At 35.5% G+C, this 26,248-nt stretch overlaps 1 protein-coding gene across 2 annotated transcripts in view; it reads left to right on the top strand.

Annotated features, from left to right (window-relative positions):
- The window catches only part of UPF2 (UPF2 regulator of nonsense transcripts homolog (yeast)), a 90,210-nt gene that overhangs the window by 21,608 nt on the left and 42,354 nt on the right, over nucleotides 1-26,248 (top strand). For both annotated transcript variants that reach the window (XM_012731388.1, XM_004691246.2), the window contains exons 5-9: nucleotides 1,568-1,765; nucleotides 2,894-3,043; nucleotides 4,538-4,641; nucleotides 7,316-7,401; nucleotides 23,538-23,646. In XM_012731388.1, the coding sequence (XP_012586842.1) occupies nucleotides 1,568-1,765; nucleotides 2,894-3,043; nucleotides 4,538-4,641; nucleotides 7,316-7,401; nucleotides 23,538-23,646 (647 nt within the window). The remainder of the gene's footprint in view (nucleotides 1-1,567; nucleotides 1,766-2,893; nucleotides 3,044-4,537; nucleotides 4,642-7,315; nucleotides 7,402-23,537; nucleotides 23,647-26,248) is intronic.

Genomic DNA, 26,248 nt, shown 5'->3' with positions numbered 1-26,248 from the left:
TTGTATTTGCTGTTTCTAGTTTTTTTCCCTAACTGACTTTTTTTTTTTTTTTAAAGATTTATTTATTCATACAGAACTGGGGTACAGGCCAGAGATGCGGAGGGTGAGAGGATTCACCAGAGACAGAGTGGGGAGCAGAACAGGCAGATCGACGAAGTACACTGCTGAGGGGAGCAGCGGGCGGGTCAGGAGAGGTCTGCCACACCATGTGGTCACCTCCGGGGCAGGCGGGAATCGAACTCATGAGGAAGCAGCTTTAGATTCTCAGTGCTGTGCTTTAACCCGCTGTGCCACCAGGGAGGGCCCCCTAACTGACTTTTAATGAATAACTTTTCTAATGGTTATTTTTAACATATCTGTTTATTTTCCTATTTACAATTCTAGTTTGGAGAGGGGCACAATGAGAATAGATAAATTCATGAATAATCTCAAGACCATGAAGTAGGAAATTAATTCCTCTTAATATTCTGAGTTTAGCAATCTATAGATGTATATACATTCTGTTCATGCTTTTTTGTGTGTACATAAGTATGTTTTTTCACCTTCTACCAAGATACCTATATATTCATCTTTTCATTCCTTCTTTTCCAGTTACTTATCACTTGACTATTTTTGGCAATTTATGGCAAGGACTATACCAAGGAAGGATGTCTCTTAATTAAGTTTTTATGGTTTATTTGCGAAGATAATTGTGATATAACTGGTATAGGGGGTTGCAAGTCATCCAAAAAGTGTTTTGGGGAGGTGGGACTTTAAAAACTGGGTGTTTTAGGAATGGTTAACCTTATATATTCTTAACTTGATTTTTTTTACATTTCGAAAAGGTAGGCTAAATGTATCAGATGGCTACTTAATCTTATATTATTGTTTAAATTGGGACTAAAACATGTTTGGGCTAAAACATTTGGACTAAAACATCTTTATCCTGCTGTTCTCTTTTTTTTTTATTACAACAGTTTATTTTTACATCATTTTGTACATTTTATTTTTCCATCTCGATTGTAATCCCCGCGGGTTTCCCATCACCAAATCACCCGTGTGCCATCACCATAATCCTGTGCATTTCTCACTCCCCCCCCGCCAGTTTTTGATCCCATTCCCCACTCCACCCCCACAAAATGTCTCTGATATATGGTGTTCATTATTTTTGTTATTTTCTCGCCTGGTCCATTATACTCCTGCTATGAGTTAAACCACCGGTATTTTTCTTTCTCTTTCTGGCTTATCTCACTAAGCATGATCTTTTCCAGCTCCATCCAAGTTGCTGCAAAAGACATGTGTTTTTTTTGGTTGCTGAGTAATATTCCATTGTATTTATGTACCACATCTTTTTTATCCAGTCATCTACTTTTGGGCAATTGGGCTGCTTCCATGTTTTTCCAATTTTAAATAAAGCCTGCTGTTGTCTGTTTTGTCCTGGTTCAGTGCTTTACTTAAAACACAATTTGTGCCTTGATGCTTCAAAGTGGTTATTGATTGAAGAATTTATTAATTGAAACAGTCAATTGACTTAAATTTTAATTTAATTTTAATTAATTTTAATTCCCTATGATTAATTTTATTGTAGAACATGGACCTGGAATTGATATATTTACACCTGGTAAACCTGGAGAATATGACTTGGAAGGCGGTATATGGGAAGATGAAGATGCACGCAATTTTTATGAGAACCTCATTGATCTGAAAGCTTTTGTTCCAGCCATCTTATTTAAAGATAATGAAAAAAGTTGTCAGAATAAAGAGTCCAACAAAGATGATTCTAAAGGTAAGTTCTCCTTTATCTTGAACGAAGTGACTATACATGGATTCTTTGCTTTCTTAATTTCTCATTCTTAGTCTATTCCAGTCTGACTCCGGCCCCACCACCACTCTAAAATTGGTTTTGCCAGAGTTACCAGTAACTTCATGTTGCTGCATTTTGTGGCCATTTTTCAGTGTTTGTCTCATTTGATCACTCAAACCATTAAACACATCTGCTGTACTTCTTCCCTTCTATGCACTCTTTAAGAATTACATTTTCTCTCCTGTCTGTTATCTTTTGATGACTTTACATTTACTTGGAATAGAGTATAAAATTGATAACATCATCTCTTGGCTCAAGTCTGTGTATTTGGGGAACCCTAGGGGAGAGTGATGAGTTATGAGTCCTCACTTACATCCTTAAGCACTCAGGGCAAGACCCAAAACATACAGAGAGAAATAAAGATGTACTTAAAAGGGGAGTGAGAAGAGGGAGAACAGAGAGAAAAGCAGGCTAATTGTCTAACATGTCCTATTGTCAGTACCATCTGGGTTGAGTCATTGTATGAGCCAGAGTGGGAAAAACAAGAGAGCAAGAGCACATATGTGTTCAGTCTTTAGAGCACAACATGACTGCTTAGTTCTGTTCCTAGTTCTTAGCAGACCCCCCCCAACTCGCTCTCACTCCCCCCTCCCCAATGGCATGCTGGGAATTATAGTATTTGGCACCACATAGGGGTGGTGATAAGGATAGGGTCCAGGTACAAATGTAGAATCTAAGACAAGTATTACAGGTTTAATTAACTCTTTAAAAAAAAAAAGATTTATTTATGCATACAGAACTGGGGTATATGCCAAAGGTGCAGGGGTGGTAAGAGTATTCACGAGAGACAGAGTGGGCAGCAGAACTGAAGTACCCTGCTGAGGGGAATAGCCGACGAGTAAGGAGAGGTCTGCTGTGCCATGTGGATCACTTCCAGGGCGGGGATCAAACTTGCACTGAAGCAACTGCGGCCAGTTTGCAGTGCTGCGTCCTAACCCTTTTGCCACTAGGGAGGGCCTGGTTTTATTGATTCTTAATCTATTTTTTACAGCAAAATTTTGATATCACTTTTAATTTTGATTTACTAATTTTATGTTTGTGTTTAAACAGAGGCAAAAGAACTTAAGGACAATAAGGAAATAACAAATCCTGATGATTTGGAGCTTGAGTTGGAGAACCTAGAAATTAATGATGACACCTTGGAGTTAGAGGGTGCAGATGAAGCTGAAGATCTTACAAAGAAACTTCTTGATGAACAAGGTAAAACAGTATTTTGCCAAAAGCTTTACATTTTGATTGATTTTACATAGAAAACTTCTCTCATTTCTTCTTTTCCTCTTATATTCGGCTCATCATTTGATTGCAGTGTGATTAAGAACATAACATTCCCATATTTGTGACTACAATCTTTAGTGATTGCTGAAGTTCTGCATATTTTAATAGATATGTCTTAACTCTTTCTTAATTGGTAGTGTTGTCCTAAACAATAGTCTTCACAATCTTAGCATATATGTGACAATTTTGTCTGCCTTTTTATTTGTGTAATGTGTTTTTCAAGCAACTTTTGGGATTATTAGAAGGATACCTTCTGTCATTGTTGCTTCTCTCTGTTGCCTCATTGTTTCCTACTACAGATAATTCTCCATATTCTGAAAGAAGGGTGGACATGACTGGAGATGCTCTTTTTTTTGTTTGTTTGTTTTTTAAATTTGCTTATTTATGCATACAGAACTGTCCAGAGATGGAGAGACAGTGAAAGGATTCAGAGTGGGGAGCAGAACAGACAAACTGACAAAGTACACTGCTGAGGGGAACAGCGGGCAAGACAAGAGAAGTCTGTACCAGTTGGTTCACCTCCCGGGCAGGGATCAAACTCGCACTGAGGTGGTGTGTTATGCTTGAAATGGGGAGGTTCGGTTCTTCAAAAGCTAGTGATAAGAGTGGTGCAACAAGTAGAACTGCAGCACTACAAAGCTAGCCACAGCTGCTTCCACACAAGTTCAATTCCAGGCCAGAGAGGTGACCCACAGGGCTCAGGAGACCTCTCCTGACCCTCCCACTGCGCCCCTCAGCAGTGTACTTTGTCATTCTGCCAGTTCTGCTCCTCACTCTGTCTCTGGTGAATCCTCTCACTGCTCCTGCATTTTTGGCCAGTACTCCAGTTCTGTCTGCAAAATAAAAAAGTAAATCTTAAAAAAAAAAGATGACATGGGGAAGGGGTGTTGAACTGAACAGATAAACAAGATTTACCACAAAGTTACATGCAATTTATGAAGATTTTGTGTCTAATGTAAAGTTTGTTTTTTTGTCAAAACTTATGGGATAGTGGTTATCCATATTGTTTATGAGGGGCTTAAGGAGGAGGGAAAGATGAACTGGCAAAGCATGGAGACTTTTTAGGGTAGTAAAATCATTCTGTTACATAGTTTCCTTCTGACTATATACTCATAACTGTCTTTGTGTGTGTGTAATATATTCTGAAACAGTTACTGGTGGTTATGTTGTTAGACTCTATAATATCCAAACTAACAACAGAGTTTGCCTTTTGTAGTTCTTATCTAAAAGAGACGGTAGTGACTTGGGACTGTGATTTTAGACATATCCAGACTTGTTGGGTAATATCTCAAATTAATATCATGCATAAGAAAAGTATTTTATATTGTCTATTTCTAAATAACTTATAATGGAGTGTTTTTATTCTTCTTTTATTTCTTGAGTATTTTTTTAACTTCTTTAAAACTGACTTTATATTAGAACAAGAGGATGAAGAAGCCAGTACTGGATCTCATCTCAAGCTTATTGTAGATGCTTTCCTCCAGCAGTTGCCCAACTGTGTCAACCGAGATCTGATAGACAAGGTATGATTTTTATGTAATTTAACAAGCACATAGACATTGTAAAAGAGCTCTAATTGGGAATGTCCATGCATTTTGTACTATTTTCACCATAGGATGAGCTGTTTCTTCAAATGGAGTCTTTATTCATTATGATGGAGTCAATTTCTAAATGCTTTTGGGAATAGAAATGGATCTAAGAATCCTGTTTGTTTGAGACATGACCTTTCAAATAGGGACCCCACGGTTTGGATAAATATTTTTTAGACCAGAAGTTTTTATGTTCTATGGAATTCTGTGTTCTCTGAGGAAATTTTAGGGGATCTTTGGTTAAAATTTTTCATACTAACTAAGGTTTCTTTCCTCTCTTGCACTGTTTTTGACATTCAAAAGCAATTACAAAGTTGGCAATCAGGGTCTTACAGTCTCTCATTTTCTTGAAAGGGGCTCTTTAGTGGGTTGCTTTGTGGCTATTCATTTTTTATGAAGTTCAAGTTTAACTTTACAGTTTTTAAAATGATGACATTTACATTTTATTTTCTCAGATTGTTTATATCCATGTATACCAACGTAAAGAGTTCTTTTATGTGACTTCTGTGGATAAGTAGTTTCATAATACTTTTTTGTATGCATTTGCTGATCAGAGGAATTTATTTTTGCCATAAAAAAATAATTTTTGAGCTGTTTTTCATTTACCTAATACTTTTTGAAACAAGTTTCCCGAAGTTGCCTAATGAATTGTCAAGCAACAATTAATGACGGGCAAGTGGGCATCATCAAGTGACTCCTTTGTTTCCTATTCTCCTACTGGGATTGGTTATTTTTGAGGGTTAGTGTACATGTGAAGCTTTTTCTATTTCTTTTAAATTTCCCTAAGTTCATTCATTCCAGAAGTTTTCCCACATGTAGTCTTTTATTCATTATGCTACCTCTTTGTTGAACCGCCACTATGTGGACAAGGCTTTATGAAAAGCTTGCTTTATGAACTCCTAGCATATGAGTAACTTTATAAATTTTTCCCCATCTTCTTGACTTCATTATTGTGGTAGAAGATTTATAGCCTTCTCTTTTTTATGAAGTTCATTTAAACAGTTATGGGAAGTAGGTATATACTTTCCTACAATAACTGTCAAAGTGTATTTTATTTTTTGTTTCCTAATTTATGTTGAAGCCTGGGCCAGTATTATCCATTGTATTTTTCAAAAATACACATTTGAGAGAGAGAGTGTTTCCTAATGTTTAACCACTTTTCTAAGTATATGACATTGGAGATTTTGTTATTAGGACCAGAATTTTTTGGTGTTTCGTCAAGGTAAATTCCTTGAAAGTGACTCACTGATTTTCAATTTTTCTTTTTGTTAGTCTAATTAGCTATAATATGCTTTAATAATGTAAAATTTAAACCTTAATAAGATTTATTTTATTCTTTTTACAAGCAGAAGTCAAAATTGAAATTGATTTTGTTCTCTTGACTTATTTTTAATATAAGGTTTTCATCTTGGTGAATACCTTCAATGTGATTAGTTTCCTGGGTTTGAATCTAAACCATTGATTGCACCCAAAATGGGCAGTGTTTCAGTGAGTAACTGTGTAGTGAAGAGTTGAAACCTTTGTAGTTCAAGGAAATCTGAGGATCTTTGATTTATACCTTATATTAAAATTTGATTTATACCTTATATTAAAATCTGTTCAGAGATTGGAATTGATAAAATAATCATGTGAACCTTTGGAAGGAAAATTTTGAGTTTCTCAAGTGAATATATAATAGTTTACTAATTCTTTATTTTAAAAATATAGGTGGCTATTTTCTTTACCTATTATACCAAAAATAAAAAAAAATGCGTATTTAAAGAATACCAATGACTATGTTTTTATTTCCAGGACATCCCCGGCATTTTTAAAACTACTAAATTTAAACATATTGTTGAAATGGTTAGCATATTTTCTTTTTAAAATACATATCAATGGAGTGCTATAATATATACTGTTATCCATATTAGCATTAATAGTTTTTTTTTCTTTTTTAAAAAAATTTATTTATTTATGCATACAGAACTGGGGTAGAGGCTAGAGGTACTGGGGGTGGGAGGATTCCCCAGAGACAGAGTGGGGAGCAGAACAGGCAGATGGACTGAAATACACTGCTGAAGGGAGCAGCAGGTAGGATAGGACAGGAGAGGTCTGCTGCACCATGTGGGTTACCTCCCTGGCTGGGGAGCAAACTTGGTGCAGTGGCTACAGTAGCTTCATAGTGCTGTGCTTTATCGTGTTGTGCCATCAGGGAGGGCCCAGCATTAATAATTTTTTAGGTTCCAGGTAAGTATTTTTGGTTCTGTCAGAAAACTTTCCTGATAGAAATTGATTTACTTGACTTTGATGAATTTAAAGATTGATTGCATTCTTTACATACATAATTATTTGCCTGATAGCTCATATTAGGTTTTGAGTTACTTGAAGTTCTGTTTCCATTATCAGGTTTCATTTAAAAAGTTTTAGAAAATATATTTTGAAATGAATAAGGAAAAGGGACTTTAAGCTTAGTGATTTTCCTGTTTGTGCTGTGCTAATAATATTAGTGTCTTAAACCATTTTGAAATGTTTGGAAACAGTCAGAAAGTCATTGGGTATTCAAGGTTTTGCTCTCAGTAGTTAAATAGAGATTTATTTTTAAGAATAACACTTGCATTTTCTCCTATAGGCAGCAATGGATTTTTGCATGAACATGAATACAAAAGCAAATAGAAAAAAGTTGGTGCGGGCACTCTTTATAGTTCCCAGACAAAGGTATGTATTAAAAAATAAAATGAGTAACTTGTTAATGTTTTTATACTCTGCATTGATGATTGTACCATCAATGTTATTAATACCTTTCTTTGTTAATAGTTGTTAATATTACTAGAATCTTTCCTTGAACTGTTTTCTCTTTGATTTATGTTCTTCTGTTCATTAGGTCTAGTGGACGTATTTCTTCTGCTATACCTGTTATTTATTTATTTATTTTTTCTATCTGTTATTTTAAGAGAAGATATTGATGAATAATAGTGACTTAATAAGCATAACAATAACCTAATCACTAGAAACAGTTGGTTTTATTTTTGCTCTGAAGAGAAAAAAATAATAAATGGTATATAAATTTTTTGGAGAGTTTTTTTTTTTGTGTGTAAAGATCAGACTGAGTATATCTAATCTTATAATGTACTGGAATGAAATTTTAAAATTATTTGGTAGTTATGATAGTCACATCAGTGGTTATGCTGCTAGGAATTAAAGAACTTTATTCATTTACTGAATACTTTTCAAGAATTCTAATGTTCTCATATCATGCTAAATTAAAATTCCTATTCCTGTCTATTTTAGAATTGTCTGTTTCTCTTAGACTGTAACCTTAAGATCTTTAAGATCTATTTCTGTTTATTCAATAATGAATACTTAAGTTTTTAAAAATATGGTGATTTCACATTGTATAGCTAAAGTAGATACTTTCTCCCAAGTATCAGAATTCTGAGGATTTTCACTGGAGGGTTTATTCAGCAAAGTTTTATTTTGGTCTATTCTTTAATTAATTATTCTTTAAGATCATGGAAGGCCATGATCTTGAAATAATGGTAAGATTTATCAGTGAAACCAAACTGCTGCTTTTATATTTTCCTTTACATTGATTTTTATCTTTTGTCAGCTTCACTAATATAAGCATTTGGTTTTTCATTTCAGTGAGGGAGGGAGGTGGAAAGTGCTAACAGGGTTATAACTGAGAATTATCTAGTTGACAGTCATATAAATGAATGTTGTTTTTTTTTTTTTTAAAGATTTATTTATTTATGCATATAAGAACTGGGGTACAGGCCAGAGGTGCAGAGGGGTGAGAGATTTCACCAGAGTCAGAGTGGGGAGATTGATGAAGTACACTGCTGAGGGAGCAGCGGGCAGGTCAGCAGCGATCACCCTATGGCTGGCGATCAAACTTGTGCTGAAGTGGCTGGGGCTAGCTTCATAGTACTGTGCTTTAACTCATTGTGCCACCTGGGAGGGCCCAGATTTATTTATTTAGGAATACAAGAACTAACTGTAGGGTAGGCCAGAGAGTATTGAAATACTCAGGTTGTGGTACGTTTTTGGTTTTGTGACATTATTAGTAATTCATATTTTTATGAGCATTATACTATCTATTATGTTGGCTTTTAATAAATTTTTGAAATTTCTTTTTTTTTTAAATTTATTTTTATTATGCATCAAAAACTGGAGTGTAGGTCAGAGGTGTGGGTGCAGGGATGGGGAAAGAAGATTCACCAAAGACAGAGTAGGGAACAGAATACTGAAATAGAGTGCTGAGAGGAACAATGGGTGAGACTGAAGAAGTTGCTGTGCCATGTGGGCTAACTCCCTGACCGAGAATAGAACTCATGGCAATACCCTGATAGTGCTGTGTCTTTAACTCCTCTGCCACCTTGTGTCTTTTTATTTTTTTTTTTTTAAAGATTGATTTATATATGCATTCAAGAGTTGGGGTATAGGTTAGAGGAGGATTTACCAGAGACAGAGCAGGGAGTGGAACAGGCAGATTTACTGAAATACATTGCTGAAGAAGCAGTAGGTGTAATAGGACAGGAAAGGTCTGCTGTGCCAGGGTCACCTCCCTGGCCAGAGATTGGACTCATGCTGCAGTGGCTGTGGTTAGCTTCATAGTGCTGTGCTATAACCCGTTTTGCCACCAGGGAGGTCCCTCAACTGTCCTTTTTTTTTTTTTTTAAGATTTATTTATTTATGCATACAGAACTGGAGTATAGGCCAGAGTTGTAAGGGTGTTGAGAGGATTCACCAGAGACAGAGTGAGGAGGAAAACAGGCAGACTGCTGAGGGGAGCAGCGGTCTGGTCATGAGAGGTCTGCCGCACCATGTGGTCACCTCCAGGGCAGGAAGCAAACTTACACTGAAGTTTGCTTTAGCTTCTTAGTGCTGTGTTTTAACCTGCAGTGCCACCAGGGAGGGCCATTTGTCCTTTTTTTTTTTAAAAGATTTATTTATTTGTGCATACAGAACTGGGGTACAGTCCAGAGGCTCAGGGGCGGTGAGAGACTTCACCAGAAACAGAGTGGGGAGCAGAACAGGCAGGTCAATGAAGTACACTGCTGAGGGGAGCAGCGGGCGGGTCAGGAGAGGTCTGCCACACCATGTGGTCACCTCCGGGGCAGGCAGGAATCTAACTCATGTGGAAGTGGCTTTAGATTCTCAGTGCTGTGCTTTAACCCGCTGCACCACCAGGGAGGGCTATCCTTTTTTTTTTAAGATTTATTTATCTATGCTTTCAGAACTGGGGTACAGCCAGAGGTATGGTGGTGAGAGGATTCACCAGAGAGAGTGGAGAACAGAACAGGCAGGTCTACTGAAATACAATGCTGAGGGGAGCAGCAGGCGGGTTAGGAGAGGTCTGCCACGCCATATGGGTCAGCTCCCAGGCTGGGGATCAAACTCGTGCTGCAGTGGCTTCTCTGAGTTTCATAGTACGATGCTTTAACCCATTGCGCCACCAGGGAGAGCCCCCCAATTGTCCTTTTTTAATGAAAAACACTTAGTAACAATTATCTACAAGTTTATAAATGTTATTGCAACATTTCTAACACAGACTAAGCTGAAGTTAGCAAAAATAAAAGACATGGTTACAGAATAATCCTATAGTGATATATAACTAGTTTGCTTATAAAATAGCATCTTGTTTCCTTGTATTCCCTTTCTACCCCACTCATCCCTACCCACTTCCTCAAACAGTGTATAATCTTTTTGATCTTATGGCAGTTGTATCCTTTGTAACTGATCCTTTTTAACAGTTTAGCTCAGCATATAGCTATAAATTAACAGTAGTTGGAATCTGCTGGAAACAGAGACTTGAAAGTTATAGAAATTGGCAATTTATATTTGGAGAGGAGATAGAAAAGTATGAAGATATGAGTGCTTAAAATGTATAGCATTCTGGAGCAGTGAGGAATAGACCATAGTCTTGACTACCTGAAATTAGTATAAATATAAGAATTTAGGATTTTTATTTTTATATTTTTTAGAAGATTTATTTATGCTTACAGAACTGGGGTACATGCCAGAGGTGCAGAGGCAGTGAGAGGATTTACCAGAGGCAGAGTGGAAGCGGAACAGGCTGATTGACGAAGTACACTTCTGAGGGGAGCAGCAGTGGGCAAGGAGAGGTCTGCCACACCTCCCTGGCTAGGGATCGAACTTGTGCTGCAGTGGCTTCGGAGAGCTTCATAATTCAGTGCTTTAACCTGTTGCGCCACCAGGGAGAGCACAATTTAGGATTTTTATAATCAGTCTGGGTGATCAGGAAAGGTTAAATTATGTTCTCAAATTTGTTCATTCATTCATTAAGGGTCTTCTGAGTAGTGTATTAATTCTCAGGGGAAAATGATGAAAAGACAGATTTGTCCCTTGTATTCACACAGCATAAAATTTGGAAAGGAAGAAATATGAACAATTTTAAGTGTATATTGCAGGAAACAGCAACCTACTTTGAAGCATGTGTCAAGTGGGACTGAACAATTTTGTGTCGATCAAGTGTCAATCAGGTGTCAAAGAAGGCTGCCTAGAAATGAGGGTTATTTCACTGGAATTCTGAGAAAGAATAGCTAGTTTAGGGATAGGGCAAGGGGTTATAGAGAGAGCATTTCTGAGAGGCAGCAGTATGTGCAAAGAGCTATAGATAGGAAACTGTCAAGCTCTTACAAAACTTTTGCAAAAACCTTTCTTGATTTTTCTGGACATTGTCCTCTAGGATATAAGGTGCATTTAATGACATTTAGCACCCTTTCTTGTCTAGACTTTGCCATCATCTTCAGTCTTAATTCTAGCCACTCTTGCCTCTTGCAAAGTCCTGATCTGTAATGACAGATTTGTTGACTACTCTTTATACACTCTACTTCCAAGCCTCTGCTTTTTTTACTTTACCTTGGGATATTTATCATTTTTTCACTGAAAATCTGAATTACCCAGTTAGTCTTAGCATAAGGTTTATCTTCTTTGAACAGCCATCTTTATTTCCCCTATGTAGATGCAGTTGCTCTTTTATAACACTTTCAACAATGTCTTCAAATAATTTGACATGTTATATTGCCATTGGTGGCTTGCCAGCTATATCCCTCCCAAAGTGTAAAAACTATAAACTACTTTAAAAAGAAGAGTCTATTTTTAAATTTTGTATATACCTCCAACATTGAGCACAAAATTTGATATATAATAAATGCTTGAAATATTTCATGAGTTAATTTTGTTCATTAAAAGTATCTAAGCTATTATTTTTTAAAATTAGCATATATCAATAGGGTTCAAAATCCAGAAGTATAAGACATTATGTGCTAAAAAGTATCTCCCAGTCTTTACTCCTCCCAGTAGAAAAATGCAGTCTTATGCATTTCCTTCCAAAAAAATTTTTTTTATTTTTTGCTTAGAAAAGAAAATACACAGGTATATTCTTAGATGTTCTGTGTTTTCAACAGGGCCACTTAACATTTTACTGAACCTTACCATTTTCACTTAACAGTGTATCTTGGAGATCTTTTCTTATCAATGCTGATAAGATATCCCTTGTTTGTTTGTTTTTTTTAAAGCAGTAATTTCTTTTTATGAGTGTACTATATTTACCCATTTTGGACATTCCACTCATTTGCTGTTACAAGCAGTGTTGTGTTTATACTTTTCCTTTGGCTTTTGTTAGCTATTTGTCTATCTTTTTCAGTTTTTTCACCAAAACTGATCCAGATCTGTTTTATTCTGGACCTGTTTTATTTTTTTCTTACTCATAAGGTTTGACACTTAATTTCTTCATTTGGGTTTCTTTCACTTGCTTTGTTTCCTCTGTGGGCACTTAACATGTGAGTTGTCCTTGATCACTATTTTCATTGTTATCTCTTGGTTCCTACGTGGTAGTTTTGTTTTTAAGTGTTCCAGAAAATTTCCAGTTTTAGTTTGTGTTTACTTTGTAACTTAAGGAGTTGTTTAAGAGAATTTTAAAATTTTCAGGTAGTGGTATTTTTTGTGACATAGTAATTCATATTTTTATCAATATTGTACTCATTAGAGATTGCTACTTATTATGTTGGCTTTTTATAAGTTTAAGTTTCCCTTTTTTTTAAAGATTTTTTTTAAGATTTATTTATGCATGCAGGTTGGGTCAGAGTGCAGGGGTGGTGAAAAGATTCACCAGAGACAGAATGGGGAGCAGAACAGGCAGATGGAGGAAATACAGGAGAGACAGGAGAGGTCGGCTGCACCATGTGGGTCAGCTCCAGGGCTGGGGATTGAACTCTCACAGAAAAGGCTGTGGCTAGATTACAGTGCTGAGCCTTAACCTGTTGTTGATACTAGAAAGGACAGTATTTTAAAATGTTTTATTTATTATGTATAGAAAAACTAGAGTATATAGGCCAGAGGTGGTGGGGGGTAATGGTAAGTGAGAGTATTCTCTAGAGACAGACTAGGGAACAGAATAGGCAGATCTACTGAAATACACTGCTGAGGGAAGCAACGTGCAAGACAAGCAAGGTCTGCTGTACCATGTAGATCACCTCCCTGGCTGGGGATCGAATTCATGCTGCAGCGTCTGGCAGTTGCTCGATGGTGCCGAGACTCTAACCCTTACACAACTAGGGAGGTCACTTGAAATTTGTGGCTTGTTATATAGTCACTTTTTGTGAACATTTCATGAATATTAAAAGAAAAGATTATATTCTTTTTTTTTTTTTAAGATTGATTTATTTATACATACAGAACTGGGATATAGGCCAGAGGTGCGGGAGGTGAGAGGATTCACCAGAGACTCTGTCTGTGGGAGCAGAACAGACAGATGGAGTGTAATATACTGCTGAAGGAAGCAGCAGTGGGGTCAGGAGAGGTCTGCCACACCCCGTGAGTTAAGCAGTTAGGCAGGGGATGGAACTCCTGCTGCAGTGGTATCAGTAGCCTCATAGGACTGTGCTTTAACCTGTTGTGCTACCAGAGAGGGCCCCAAAAAGGTTATATTCTTATTTCTGTTGTGCAGAGTAAAGTAAAATGTATTTATAGGCAGGTTTACATTATTAAATAATGTCATTGTTGGGCCCTCCCTGGTGGCGCAGCGGGTTAAAGCTCTGCACTGAGAAGCTAAAGCCACTTCTGCATGAGTTCGATTCCCGCCTGCCCCGGAGGTGACCACATGGCGTGGCAGACCTCTCCTGACCCGCCCGCTGCTCCCCTCAGCAGTGTACTTCCTCGATCTGCCTGTTCTGCTCCCCACTCTGTCTCTGGTGAAGCCTCTCACCGCCCCTGAGCCTCTGGCCTGTACCCAAGTTCTGTATGTACAAATAAATAAATCTTTAAAAAAAAAAAAAATAATGTCATTGTTAAAAATCTCCAATTTTTTTGAACTTTTTTTAATTACTTGCCCAAAGATTGTGGGCCAAGAGAGGTGAAATAAAGACTAATATTGTTGGGGCCTCCCGGGTGACACAAGGGGTTAAGATGCAGCACTATGAAGCCACTGTAGCCTGAGTTCCATCCTTGACCAGGGAGCTAATCTACATATGGCACTGCAGACCTCTCCTGTCTCACTTGCTGCTCCTTACTCTATCTCTGATGAATCCTCTCAAACCTCCTCCCCCATCTCTGGCCTGTACCCAACTCTTGCATGCATACATGCATAAATAAATAAATCTGTTAAAAAAAAAAGTCTAATTCTGTGTATGTGTTTTGTTTTTTTTAGTAGTATTTTCATTTGAACTTTCTTAATATTATTGTGTGTTTCTTGGCTTAAAAATAAAACTTACTATCTCATTGTGAATTTCACTTTTTACCTTTATAAAGTATTATTTAATGCTTTTTTGCCAAAAATTATCTGGTTTTAAGATTAGGATTTTACTTTATATACTTTTGTGCTTTTATATTCAGTCTTTAAGTCTCTTTTGTATATGATTGAGATTCAGAAAATGTTTCTTTTAATAAGTGAGTTAGGCTGTTTATGTTTTATGTATGACAGAAATGGTTGTTCTGAATTCTGTTTTTGTCACTTTGGTTTAAATTTTTAAAAATCTGTCATCTGATATATTTGTATCACTTTATTTAGTGTGTGGATGTATGTCTTTTGAGCAATGATAAATCAGCTTAGGTTTCTCTTTTTGCCGTCTCCTCATCCTTCTGATATTAACAAATAATGTTTTCTTCTCTGATACCTTCTTCCTTTCTTACTTTTAAGTGAACTTATACTTGTATTTGATTTATTAGCTTGAAATGTTTACCTTTTACATTACATGTACAGAAGGGGCAAACTTGACTTTTGTCTTATTTTTACACCTTCAATTTCCTTTGTTTTGTTTCTATGTTGATAGGTATCCTGATATTGGGGCTTCAGGGGTTCCCTTCTCCCTGTCCTGTAACAATAGTATATATCTTAATTTTCACATTCTAATTTGTCACTCAGGCTTCCTCATTTGTTATTATCTTAGTTCTACCATTAAAAATATTCCATGCTCCCTTCTAGGCTTCTTCTGGTTTTTCCAGTTATGTGTTGTTTGCTGAAATTCTCATTCTAATAGTTTTTCCAAGAAGAGTTTTTTGGAAAAAGTATACTGTGAATCATTGTGCGTTCAAGATGATGTATCTGAACTTTTTACTTGAATAAAATAAATACTAATAATACAAAGTAATAGCCCATTGGTTATTCGTTCCATGGATCATACATGGTTTTTCCTCTTAGATAACTCGTGGGTTTGCCTCAGTCATCTGGCATTTAGTATTACTATCATGAAATCGGGGGTCAGCCTGTTCTTTTTCTTTTTTCTTCTCTATAACTGATTTGCTCATTTATATGACTGCTCAAATAATTTATCTAAGATAGCCAGTGATTATTCTGGGTCATTCTTCAGGCCTTTTCAAAATTCATATTGAATAATTCAGGGAAGTTTTTTTTATTTTCTTTAATCTTGTAAATATCTTTAATTACATATTCTGTTCTCTTTGTTTTGGTCTTCTGCTTAATTTTTAACCATCGTATCATTACTACTCAACATTTTCCCAGCATTTATCTTTTACACCCTCTGCCTTTTACTTAGCTTCATGAAAAGTCTATTCTCCTTTTGTGCTCTCTTCCTCATTTCTTCTTTTAGGGTGCAGTTAGTATTGGCAAAATGTTTAGCCAAAAATTTCATTTATGTCATATATGAAATTTTTCTGGTGAACTTTGGTGGTGGGTGTTGAGAAATTTTTCCTTTCCCTTTTTAATTTAAAAAGATAATTCTTTCTACTGATGGTGTGCTGGTCATCTTTTACTGTATATGATGAGTTGAACTTCCCTTGCTCATATGTCTAAGAAATTTCTAAGAGTATATTTTTGCTCTTTTTAAAAAATGTTTGTTATTTTGGGGCATGTTTCTCTATTCTGCATCTTTGCATTTCCTTATGGCTTTTGTTCAAATCTTGGCCTTGCCTTTCCAGATTCTGTTGTGTGTAAAGGGATAGTGGTTTGCCACTTTTAAGAAGCCTGTTAATAGCATTTAAACAATCTACCCTGTTTGGGTTAGCTCTTTATTCTCACTTGTGATTTCTGTTAGAATTTATTTTGTGCTGAATCTGGAAGCTCTCCTAAACCTTATGCAACATTTGAATTTACTTATTATATATCTTAATTTCCTTGAAAATAAAGTCTGCAAACTTCACCTTATGTATGTAGTCTACTTCCATAGCTTCTAGGGTTGCCAGGGCATGGGGTATGGTGTGTGTCTTGATCTCCTCCTTAGTCGCACAGACAGGAAATGGCATGTTTTCACTTTTATTTAGTCCATCAGCCAGAATAATACAGGAAGTGTAGAGAAGACTTATATGGAGCTTTGGGTTTTTGTTTTTTGTATTTTTGCTTCAAAACTACTCGAGGCTTTTGTTTTTAGTCATTGAATTTTTCAATAAATTACCTTACTAAAAACAATAAGGAATGTTTTGTGATGGTTTATTTGGTAGAGTCCATTCCAAAATAACATAAGTAGTATTTGATGGTTATTATTTTCTGTCATCTCTATATCTTATACACATTTCAGTCAGTTCAGTTGTATCTAATTTGTGTGAGTAGATTAATAATACATGTACTTTCAGGTGTTGATAGTATTCTCTGTAGTCTTGTCTAAACATAACATTTAGAGAAACCCTTTTCAATCTTTAATGTTCATACTGAGTGACTTGGAAAGCCAAGGCCTCTATCTATACATCTGTAAAATGATATATTTAAGAGTATTTTTGACCAAGCTGTTTTCCATGGCTGTATATTCGTATTGATCAGAAAAACTTTTAATTTTGAAGATCTTCTTTTGTTTTTACTTGTAGGCATCTTTCTGCCCTACCTACAAGATTTGACTTGTCCAGGAGGAAGTTAGCTTGGTGGCTAGGGAGGCTGGAGTAGAAAGATAGTAATTAAGTGTCAGTAAGCCTGCCATTCTATTTCTCATTCCCTTTCTCTCTGCCCTATATACAGACTTTTCTTCATTCTTTGAATAAAAGAGATGACTGCTGGCTTTCAGGGGGAGAGGTAAGAAGGAACAAAGAAGGGCTGGGTCTAGAGTGAACAGGCTCAAATGTTATTCTGAGTATCCAGTTAGAGATCTATTTGAGGTGGCAAATTATTCTTGAGCACTCTAGACTTAGGGGCAAACTGAGGCACTTGTGAGGTACAGGAAATACTTGTTATTCATCTTTCAACTTTTGCTGTCACCTTATCTCACTGTTGGCAACATGCCTACCTAGACTCTATGAAACAGAATTGCCTCCCTCTATGGGTGGCAGTTCTCCACCCTTCTCAAAAACATGAATCCTATTGAATCTCTTTATTCTCTTCTGTGGTCAGAATTCCCTTCTTCATCAATCCTGCTTATTTAGGTTAAGTTGACCAAAAGTAGTGTGAGCAAAGCCGTAGTGAATTGTTTGAAGTTATTTGAGTGCCTACAACTACGATGACCAAAGGTATATGTATACGTGTGTGTATGTTTAAGTATAGATATGTATGTATTAATGTAGTAGTCAGTGGTAAAGAATATAGGTACTTTACCTAGTCTCTATAGTTTGGCTTAGGAACTGTTAGACTAGATTTCTCCCAGAGTTTGTTCTTTCTTTCTCTTTTTAATTATTTTTTTCCATTGTTCATTTTTGTACAATGTTTGATTTCTCCCCTTAGAGGTGTAGTTACCCACAAGTTTATTTAAAGAAAATTCTAGCTTTATTGTGATAGGATTCATTCACCATGCAGTTCACCTAAAGTATACAATTCAGTCTTCTTACATGCAGCCATAACCACAATCAAATTTTAGAACATTTGTCCCCTCAAAAGAAATTTTGTATTCATCAGCATTCAAAAAAACCCCTTTTTGCCATCTTCCCCCCATTACCTTTCTTTTCCCTACCCTAAGAAAGCTAATCTGTCTTTAACCTGTGTGGATTTACCTAATTTGGATATTTCACATTAATGAAATCATACAATATATGTGGCCTTTGTGTCTTACTTCTTTTACATTGCCTAACATTGTAGTATATTTCTGTACTTCATTTTTTTTTTGCCAAATAAAATATATGTATTACTGTACATATATATGTATATATTGTGTGGATTTACACTATTTTGTGCATTTGTTTATCAGACATTTAGATGATAGCACTTCATGAGCTGTTATGAATAATGCTCCTACAACTTTTGTGCAGACAGCTGTTTTTACTTTTCTTGTACCTATACCTAGAAGTAGAGTTGCTATGCCATATGGTAACTCTTAGGTTCAGATGTCAAACTGTTTTATCTTTGTTCAATCTTGTTAATTTCTCTGGTATGGTCATCCTAGTGAGTGTAACCTACTATGGTTTTTTTTTTTTTTTTTTTTAACCTACTGCGGTTTTGGCTTGCATTTCCCTAATGGTTTTGGACATCTTTTCATGTACTTATTGATGATTAATATATTTACCCTGCAGAAGTATTTAGATCTTTTATCCCCTTTTTGTGTTGTCTTTGTAGAGTTCTATATATTCTTTGTTTTATGTAACATTATCAAAGGTAACTTACAAATATTTTCTCCTATTCTTTCACTTCTTTGGTATATCACTGTTAAACATGCATTTTAAAATTTGATTTTTGTATTTCTTACAGTTCTGATCTGGAGATTCTTATAAATTTCACTTGTGTTTTCCCTTTGTTAATAAATAATGGTTATAGAAACCATCCTGTAGGAAGGACTCCACAGAGTGAAACTTTCTAGAAATCCTCTTAATTATATATTTACATATCATTTAATAATTGGTTTATAATGTAACTAATACCCTCCCTGATGGGGTTAAAGCACAGCACTATGAAGCTATCCTCACACATATAATTGAAATTTTACATAAAATTTTATATCTCAAGTTTTATGTCCCTACCATCTACATCAAGATACTGCATTCCCAGGACCTCAGAATGCTCCCTCACCTTGATGAAATTTTGAGTGTAAAGTCAGTGAGAATTAGGGAAAGAATTTTTGTTTAAAATGTAAATGAAACTGGTGTTGATTTTAGCAACTTTGAAGAGGTGCTTAGCATAGTTTTTAGCAGATGGGTATAGTATCTCTTTTAATGTAAACGTAATACTTTTCAGAATTGGTGTGCTTCTTCCGTTTCTTAAGCAGCATATCCTTACCCAAATTTTAGAGAGTTTGCCGGAGTTTTGTGAGAGACTCCCACATGTGGCTAATTTTGGAACGATAGGTTTTTTTGAAATCTGTTAGTGTGTTAGACCACTTGATGGCACTGTCGCACTGGTAACTTCAGCATTGTTACCAAAAAAATCAGGACATTTGATTGTTTTCAAAGTATATAAAGAACTCTAGTTTTTTATTTCATTTAGTTTTTTGGGAATCATATTTTGCTTTAGTGTTTACAGTGAAGAAAATCCTTAGTATTCTTTACTGTTCAGTAACTTTATCTACATCTTTTTTTTCTAGGCATAGAGATAAACTAAATAGCTTCCAACATTTAAGATCTTTAGATTTTATTTTTATGTATTTTTAAAGATTTTTTTCTTTATTTATGCATACAAGAACTGGAGTGTAGGCCAGAGGTGTGGGGAGTAAGAGGATTCATCAGAGACAGAGTGGTGCACAGAACAGGCAGATCTACTGAAATACACTGCTGAGGGGAGCAGTGGATGAAACAGAAGAGGTCTGCGTCATGTGGGTCAGTTGCCTGCCTGGGGATTGAATGTGTCCTGTGATGGCTGAATATATAGCTTCATAGTGCTGAGACTTTAAGCCCTTGTTCCACCAGGGAGGCCCCCAAGATCTTTAAATTTTTTTTGTTTTTTAAGATTTGTTTATTTCTGCATGCAGAACTGGGGTACAGGCTAGTGGTGCAGGGGCGATGAGAGTATTCACCAGAGATGGAGTGGAGAACAGAACAGGCCGAATGATGAAGTACACTGCTGAGGGAAGCAGCAGGAGGGTCAGGAGAGGTCTTCTGCGCCATGTGGATCACCTTCAGGGCAGGCAGGATCGAACTCATGCTGAAGTGGCCTTAGCTTCTCAGTGCTGTGCTTTAATCTGCCGCGCCACCAGGGAGGGCCTCCGAGATCTTTAAATTTTAAAGAGTATAAGAGAGTGAGACATTTCTTTTAGAAAGTGATTGATTACTGAGATGAAAACCTGTGAGAATTTCTTTATCCTTCCCTCTATTACAAAAGTGTGTTTATGTTTCTGCATTCTTACAATTACTTGGAGTTAGAGACTGGATGCATTCTAACTTGGTGATCATTAACTGCTATAGGATACTACTGGTGAGGAGACCTTGAAAGTATAAGCAAGATTTTATTATTGTGTGAAAAATATTTTTCACTTCACCCTTTCACTTTTATCTTAGAAGATTATGAAATTCAGCCTTCAAAGGAAGGCTCTAAGTTTATTTTTTAGTTGATTTTCAGAAGTCAGATGAAATAAAGATATACCCAACAATTCTCTTGCCCTCCTGTGACTACGCAGGTGCCTCTTTTTCTTTCTTTTTCCTAATAACAGTATTCTTTGAAAATGTAAAAGAAAAACCAAGAAAAAAAAAGCCTAAATTTAACACAGATTTGCTTTTTTTGTGCTGTGTTTTAATAACTTAAGTGTGATCAGTAGATCATTCCTTTTTTAAACTTCACTTGTAGGGGGATAACACAGGTAATAAAGCACAATTGCACAGGACTAACACTGAACAGATACAGTTTATTACATTATTTTCTAAATAAGGGATTTTAATTTCCAAAGTAATGAATAGTCACAGAGCTTGTGGATCTAAACAGGGCAGATGACATCTAGTATTACTACTTGTTTAATTGTAAAAGATTTAAGGAAAAAGAATTTTAGGAACTTGTTAGTTTGAGAAGGATTTGGTAAGTTTATTTGGGGTACAAGATTCTGAGTAAATGGAATATTTAAATTCCATGTGACCAGGTCCAAAGGAAACAAAATATTACTGTTTACTTGGAAAGGCTTAAAAAAGTTAAACTTGCCTAGGAAATCCTCAAATTACTTGTAGTTAGTTCCCTGCTAAAGCTGCACCTACTGTTTTGGTTAATAATTTGAGTTTAAATGGATAGCACAGATTATTTTAAAATGAATGGCAATATATTCACCTTTCTTTTGGGACTGAAAAATATCTTCAAAGTAAATTGGACTAATTGAAAGATGAAAGAAATGAAGTAAAGTTTAAGTGACTTGCCTAGGAACAGAGGGAAAAAGGAAATGACATACTTCAGTTAAATTTTTTTGATGTTTATTGAAACATAAAAGCAAATTTAGTTTTAAAAATCAAGAACTGGTTCTTTTAAAAAAGAATTAAGTCGAGAAACATTTGGAAAAGATAAATTGCAAAGAAAAAGTACATTAAAAATTTTTAAGAAAGGAGCCAGGTGATATGTTAGAAATATTTAAACAAACTTGAAAATTTAAGTGAGACTAGAAAGTTATCAATTTCATGTTAAGCTGACTAAGCTTAGATAGCTTTATTGAGCTCTTTTAGTCTTCTGTGGAGCAAATGATTTCCTCTTGAATTGTTTGTACTTGAGAATTGAAAAGAAAACCTGCCATTTCATAGGTAAAATCTAATGTAAAGATTGAGCAAGGAAGTTAAAAGAATTTACTAATCTTGCTTTTGAATGTAGATATAAAACTAAGTAAAACACTACAAAACTTTATTAGTAATACATTAAAAATAAAAATTTAACATGGTCAAAGAAGATGATCTTAGAACCAAAGAGCCATTCTAATATAGGAAACCTATTAATATATACCATGTCATGAAAGAAAATAAGGAACTATGTGATTATATCATTAACCACACCAAACATTTGACAGATTAGCTTTTGTTTGGTAGAATATGAAACTTGATCAAATTTAGTTATTCTTATGAAAAACAGGATGATATTTAGTTAATATGGTAAAGAATATGTAAACTTAAAGCTAACAGTACACTTAGCCATGATATATCATACTTATAATTACTTAATAAATAGCAGTTGAGCCACCTACTATGTTGTAGACACTGACTTGAGTGTTGGTAACTGTCTCTTTGGAGCGTACCTCCTAGTAGTGAGGGGGAACAAACAAGGTAACAGTAAACACAAGTAAGCATATAATACTACAGAAGGTGATAAATGCAATTTTTAAGAGTAGTGCAGAGTGAGGGAATCACAAATAATGCAAATGGGGCAACCTTGCACTTTAGTGGAGATGCGTAGTTTGGGCATTTTCCTTTTCATTGACATCATCTTTCAAATTTATTGCTATTCTTTCATCACATGTTCCTTCTTCTACCCAGGGATTACTCTGTCCTTACAGGGAGTTTCGCAGATGTAATTCAAAGCCTCACAGCACGCAGACTTTCTCTGACAATCAAAGTGTTTTCATGTATTATGTTATAATGACAGATTCATGGAAGATTAAGGCTGCTCAGGTTATTTGGTGGTGCTCTAAATAACTCTAGACTTGTCGTTTTTGAGCTCTTGTGCTCTTAGCTTTCTTCCTTACTGTCAGCTCCCATTGCTTGCTGCTGGCAGTGCAAGTGCTTTTATTAGTTTCTCACAGCTTCTCATCTTCATTATATGAATTTACTGAGTGTTTAATTACTGGGTAGTCATATTCCACGAAATAATGTCTGGCAGGAATGAAAATATATTTTAGTTTATGTATTGACTCTGATGAGAGGTGGCTGTCTGGAGTGCTGTGTTAAGCAGGATTCTGTAGCTGCGTCCAAGTTCGATAGAAAAGTGTTCTGATAATGGAAGGTAGTGAAATCACAAGTAACCACATACTTGCTTTTTATTGTCTAAGTGTAAATTAATAGGTGCGACGGGAGCACCTGAGTGCTTTTATAATGAGTAAAATATATACATTAGTGTGTGGCTTTTGTGACAGTATTTTGAACTTTTTAGATGTATTTTTGATTATTGGGTACTCTTACTTTAATATCAAGGTTTAAAATGATTTCCCATTGAAAAGGGAAAGAAACGGCTTAATAGAATTTTATTTTACACTAAATAACCTTTATGTTTGTAAATGTACAGTTGCTCAGTAATTACATGATTGAAAATGCAAGCCACTTCAAAACATAATGATTTCTTTTTTGGTATCACATATTTTGTCAAAATTACATATTCATTGAAATTGTAGGTATGTAGTAAATGCACTGAATGGAAAATACTGGTGTATTAATGAGCTTTCATAAGGCAAATTGAAATTTCATATGCATCATTACTATGGAAGTAAATAGTAAAAGTAAATGGAAGTAAATAGGCTTGCCTATTGCATGGTTATTAGTTTATGTAATCATTTAATGTGTGATTGTATCTAAGAAAGTTTAACTTTTAAAATGAATTACTTCTGGTATGTCTCTTTTTACATATACAACTTTTACAGGTTGGATTTGCTACCTTTTTATGCAAGATTGGTTGCTACATTGCATCCCTGTATGTCTGATGTAGCAGAGGATCTTTGTTCCATGCTGAGGGGGGATTTCAGATTTCATGTATGTATTTTAAGCATTTATTTTATAATATATATGCTTGTAAATTGAGTAAGGATTCTTTAGTTTTGTTAATAAGCATATCTTTGAAATTTGGTAGTGAACAGTTTAGAAGATGGATTTCTAAATTTTTTATTGTAATTTTACTCAATGGAACTTGAAATTGTTAAGTAATATTTCAATTTGGAGGTGTGCTGTTGTACTTTGCTTTTCCATTGCAGGTATTGTACTTTTTGCTTTTATGTAAAGGAAAACCCATTCTCCAATGATGCCAAGCCAGCAGGCATCATTGCCTTATAAGAGGCTTGTTTAGGGGTATGGGGGCAACTGTGTGAGGCACACGAGGTTCCCTAAATTCTTCTGTCAGTGAATGCTGTCATAGCCCAATTTTTATTGATTCTTGTCTTTTGAAAATCATTACCTCAGGTGGTGAATCTTTAAAGAGTGACCTGGTAAATATAAGGGTCCTGTTACCAAACATCTTCCTTATCTTGCTAATCTTAGACTAAGTCTTGTCAGTGATTCTCCTGAAACCATGTTATCCAATCATTTTTGGTCAAATTCAGGCTTGAAAAGAGTAAAATGTTTGTATAGAGGTGACTGGAAGAGAGCATTGGTAAACTTTGTAAAGCTAGAAACTTGAGTGATTGTATTAGCCAGTGAAAGAATTGTGCTTACAAAATTTAGTTTGTAGTAAATTGCTCAAAACGCAAATAAGTATTTACTCAGTATGTAATTTTTTGCTGTTTCCGTGCACAATTCAATAATATTTGCTGGGTAGACAGGATGGGCATGATTCCTGAGGTAAGGACTCTCATGATATAGTTGGGGTGTTAAAAGACATAAATACAAAACAAGAGCAAAGTAAAAATTTAAGCCCTAACTATATTTTAAGAAAGTTGCCTGCTTAAGTTCCAATAAATTCTTGAGGAGTGAATGCTTTAAGTTCACAGGGAAGAAAGCCTCTGTGAAGAGTGGTGTCTATGGGCTTCTTGCTACAGGTGTTACGAGATTTGTTACTGTGAGATTAATGGTTTAGGTTTTCATAGGTAATATTAAGCAAGAACAATTTTTAGGTTTAAAGATGTTGGGCAACACTGAGATTAAGAAATTTAAAGTTTTGTTTTATTGTAGAAATTCTCTAAAGCTTTAATAGGGTAATGACAACTCCTAGAGTACTATGTAGTTACTTAAAGAATACACTTAGCTAAGTGTTGCTGATTCAGGGACAGATATAGCAGAAGTCACGATATTCTTGTTGACATATTTAATCTTACCCTACAAACAAGTAACATTTAGTAGTGGACAGTGTGACTGTACTATATGAGTTATATGCAAATATCCTTTAACCAAATCCAAAATGAAACAAAGACAGAGATTGCTGGACTAAACATAATTACTGCTTTTGGTAAAAAAGTTTAAATTTACGGGAATTATTAATGTATGCTTGCCCCCTTACCTTTGAAAAGGTGGAGTGGGAGTTGAATTGAGGGAACTGTTTCAATGCCTCATTAAAACTAGAGGAATATCAGAATTCCAGGATTATGTTCTGGGAACCCCAGAACTCAGGGGAGAGAAGAGAGGGCCCTTGACATCATTGATCATCTCTGTTTCATCTCTGCTCCTGCCAGGAGCTCTCTTTCCTACGTTCACTTTTGTGACTTTTACCAATGACCTTCTATTTGGCCATAAATATGTATGCTCAACATGCGTCATCTTCAGTGGAAATAAGATAAAATAATTATTTTGGAGATTTCATCGTAATGAATTTATATTAAAAACAGTATGTAATTTATAATTAATTATACTGGCTGAGCTTTACTTTTATGTTTAAGTGAGCTACTGACATTTGTTTTTTTAAAAACAGCATTTTTTTCCTTTTTTAAAAAAAATAATATAATAGCTTATCTTTATGTCATTTTGTGCTTTTCCCCATCTCAGTTGTAATCCCCATGGGCTTCCCATCACCAAATCACCTGTGTGCCATCACCATAGTCCACTGCATCCCCCCCACACACACCATTTTTTAGCCCATTTCCCATTCCATTTGTAAAATGTCTCTGGTGTATAGTTGTTTATTATTATTATTTTCTCTCCTGGTCCTTTATACTCATGCTATTAGTGTATTTTTTCCTTTTCTTTCTGGCTTATTTCACTAAGCATGATCACTTCCAGCTCTATGCATGTTGCTGTAAAAAGCATGCATTTATCTTTTTTGATTTGAGTATATGTATTTTTCCATCATGTATATGTACCACATCTTTTTAATCCAGTCATCTACTTTTGGGCATTTGGGTTGTTTCCATGTTTTTCTAATTGTAAATAAAGCAGTAATAAACATGGGGGTGCAGGTATCTTTTTGAATCAGTGTTTTTGTGTCTTTTGGGTAGATGCCTAGGATTGGGATTGCTGGGTCATATGGAAGCTCCATTTTTAGCAGTTTGAGGAACCTCCAAACAGTTTTCCACAGTGGTTGTACTAGTTTGCATTCCCACTAGCAGTGCAGGAGAGTTCTTTTTTCTCCACATCCTCACCAACACTTGTTGCTAGTTATTTTAAGATGTGCCATTCTCACTGGTATGAGGTGGTATCTCATTGTGGTTTT

This window comes from Condylura cristata, unplaced genomic scaffold (genome assembly GCF_000260355.1).
Source record: "Condylura cristata isolate star-nosed mole 26May11 unplaced genomic scaffold, ConCri1.0 scaffold00030, whole genome shotgun sequence".
NCBI classification, from domain to species: domain Eukaryota; kingdom Metazoa; phylum Chordata; class Mammalia; order Eulipotyphla; family Talpidae; genus Condylura; species Condylura cristata.
The sequence above is the reverse complement of the archived record's forward strand: the minus strand, read 5'-3'. Positions and strand labels throughout refer to the sequence as shown.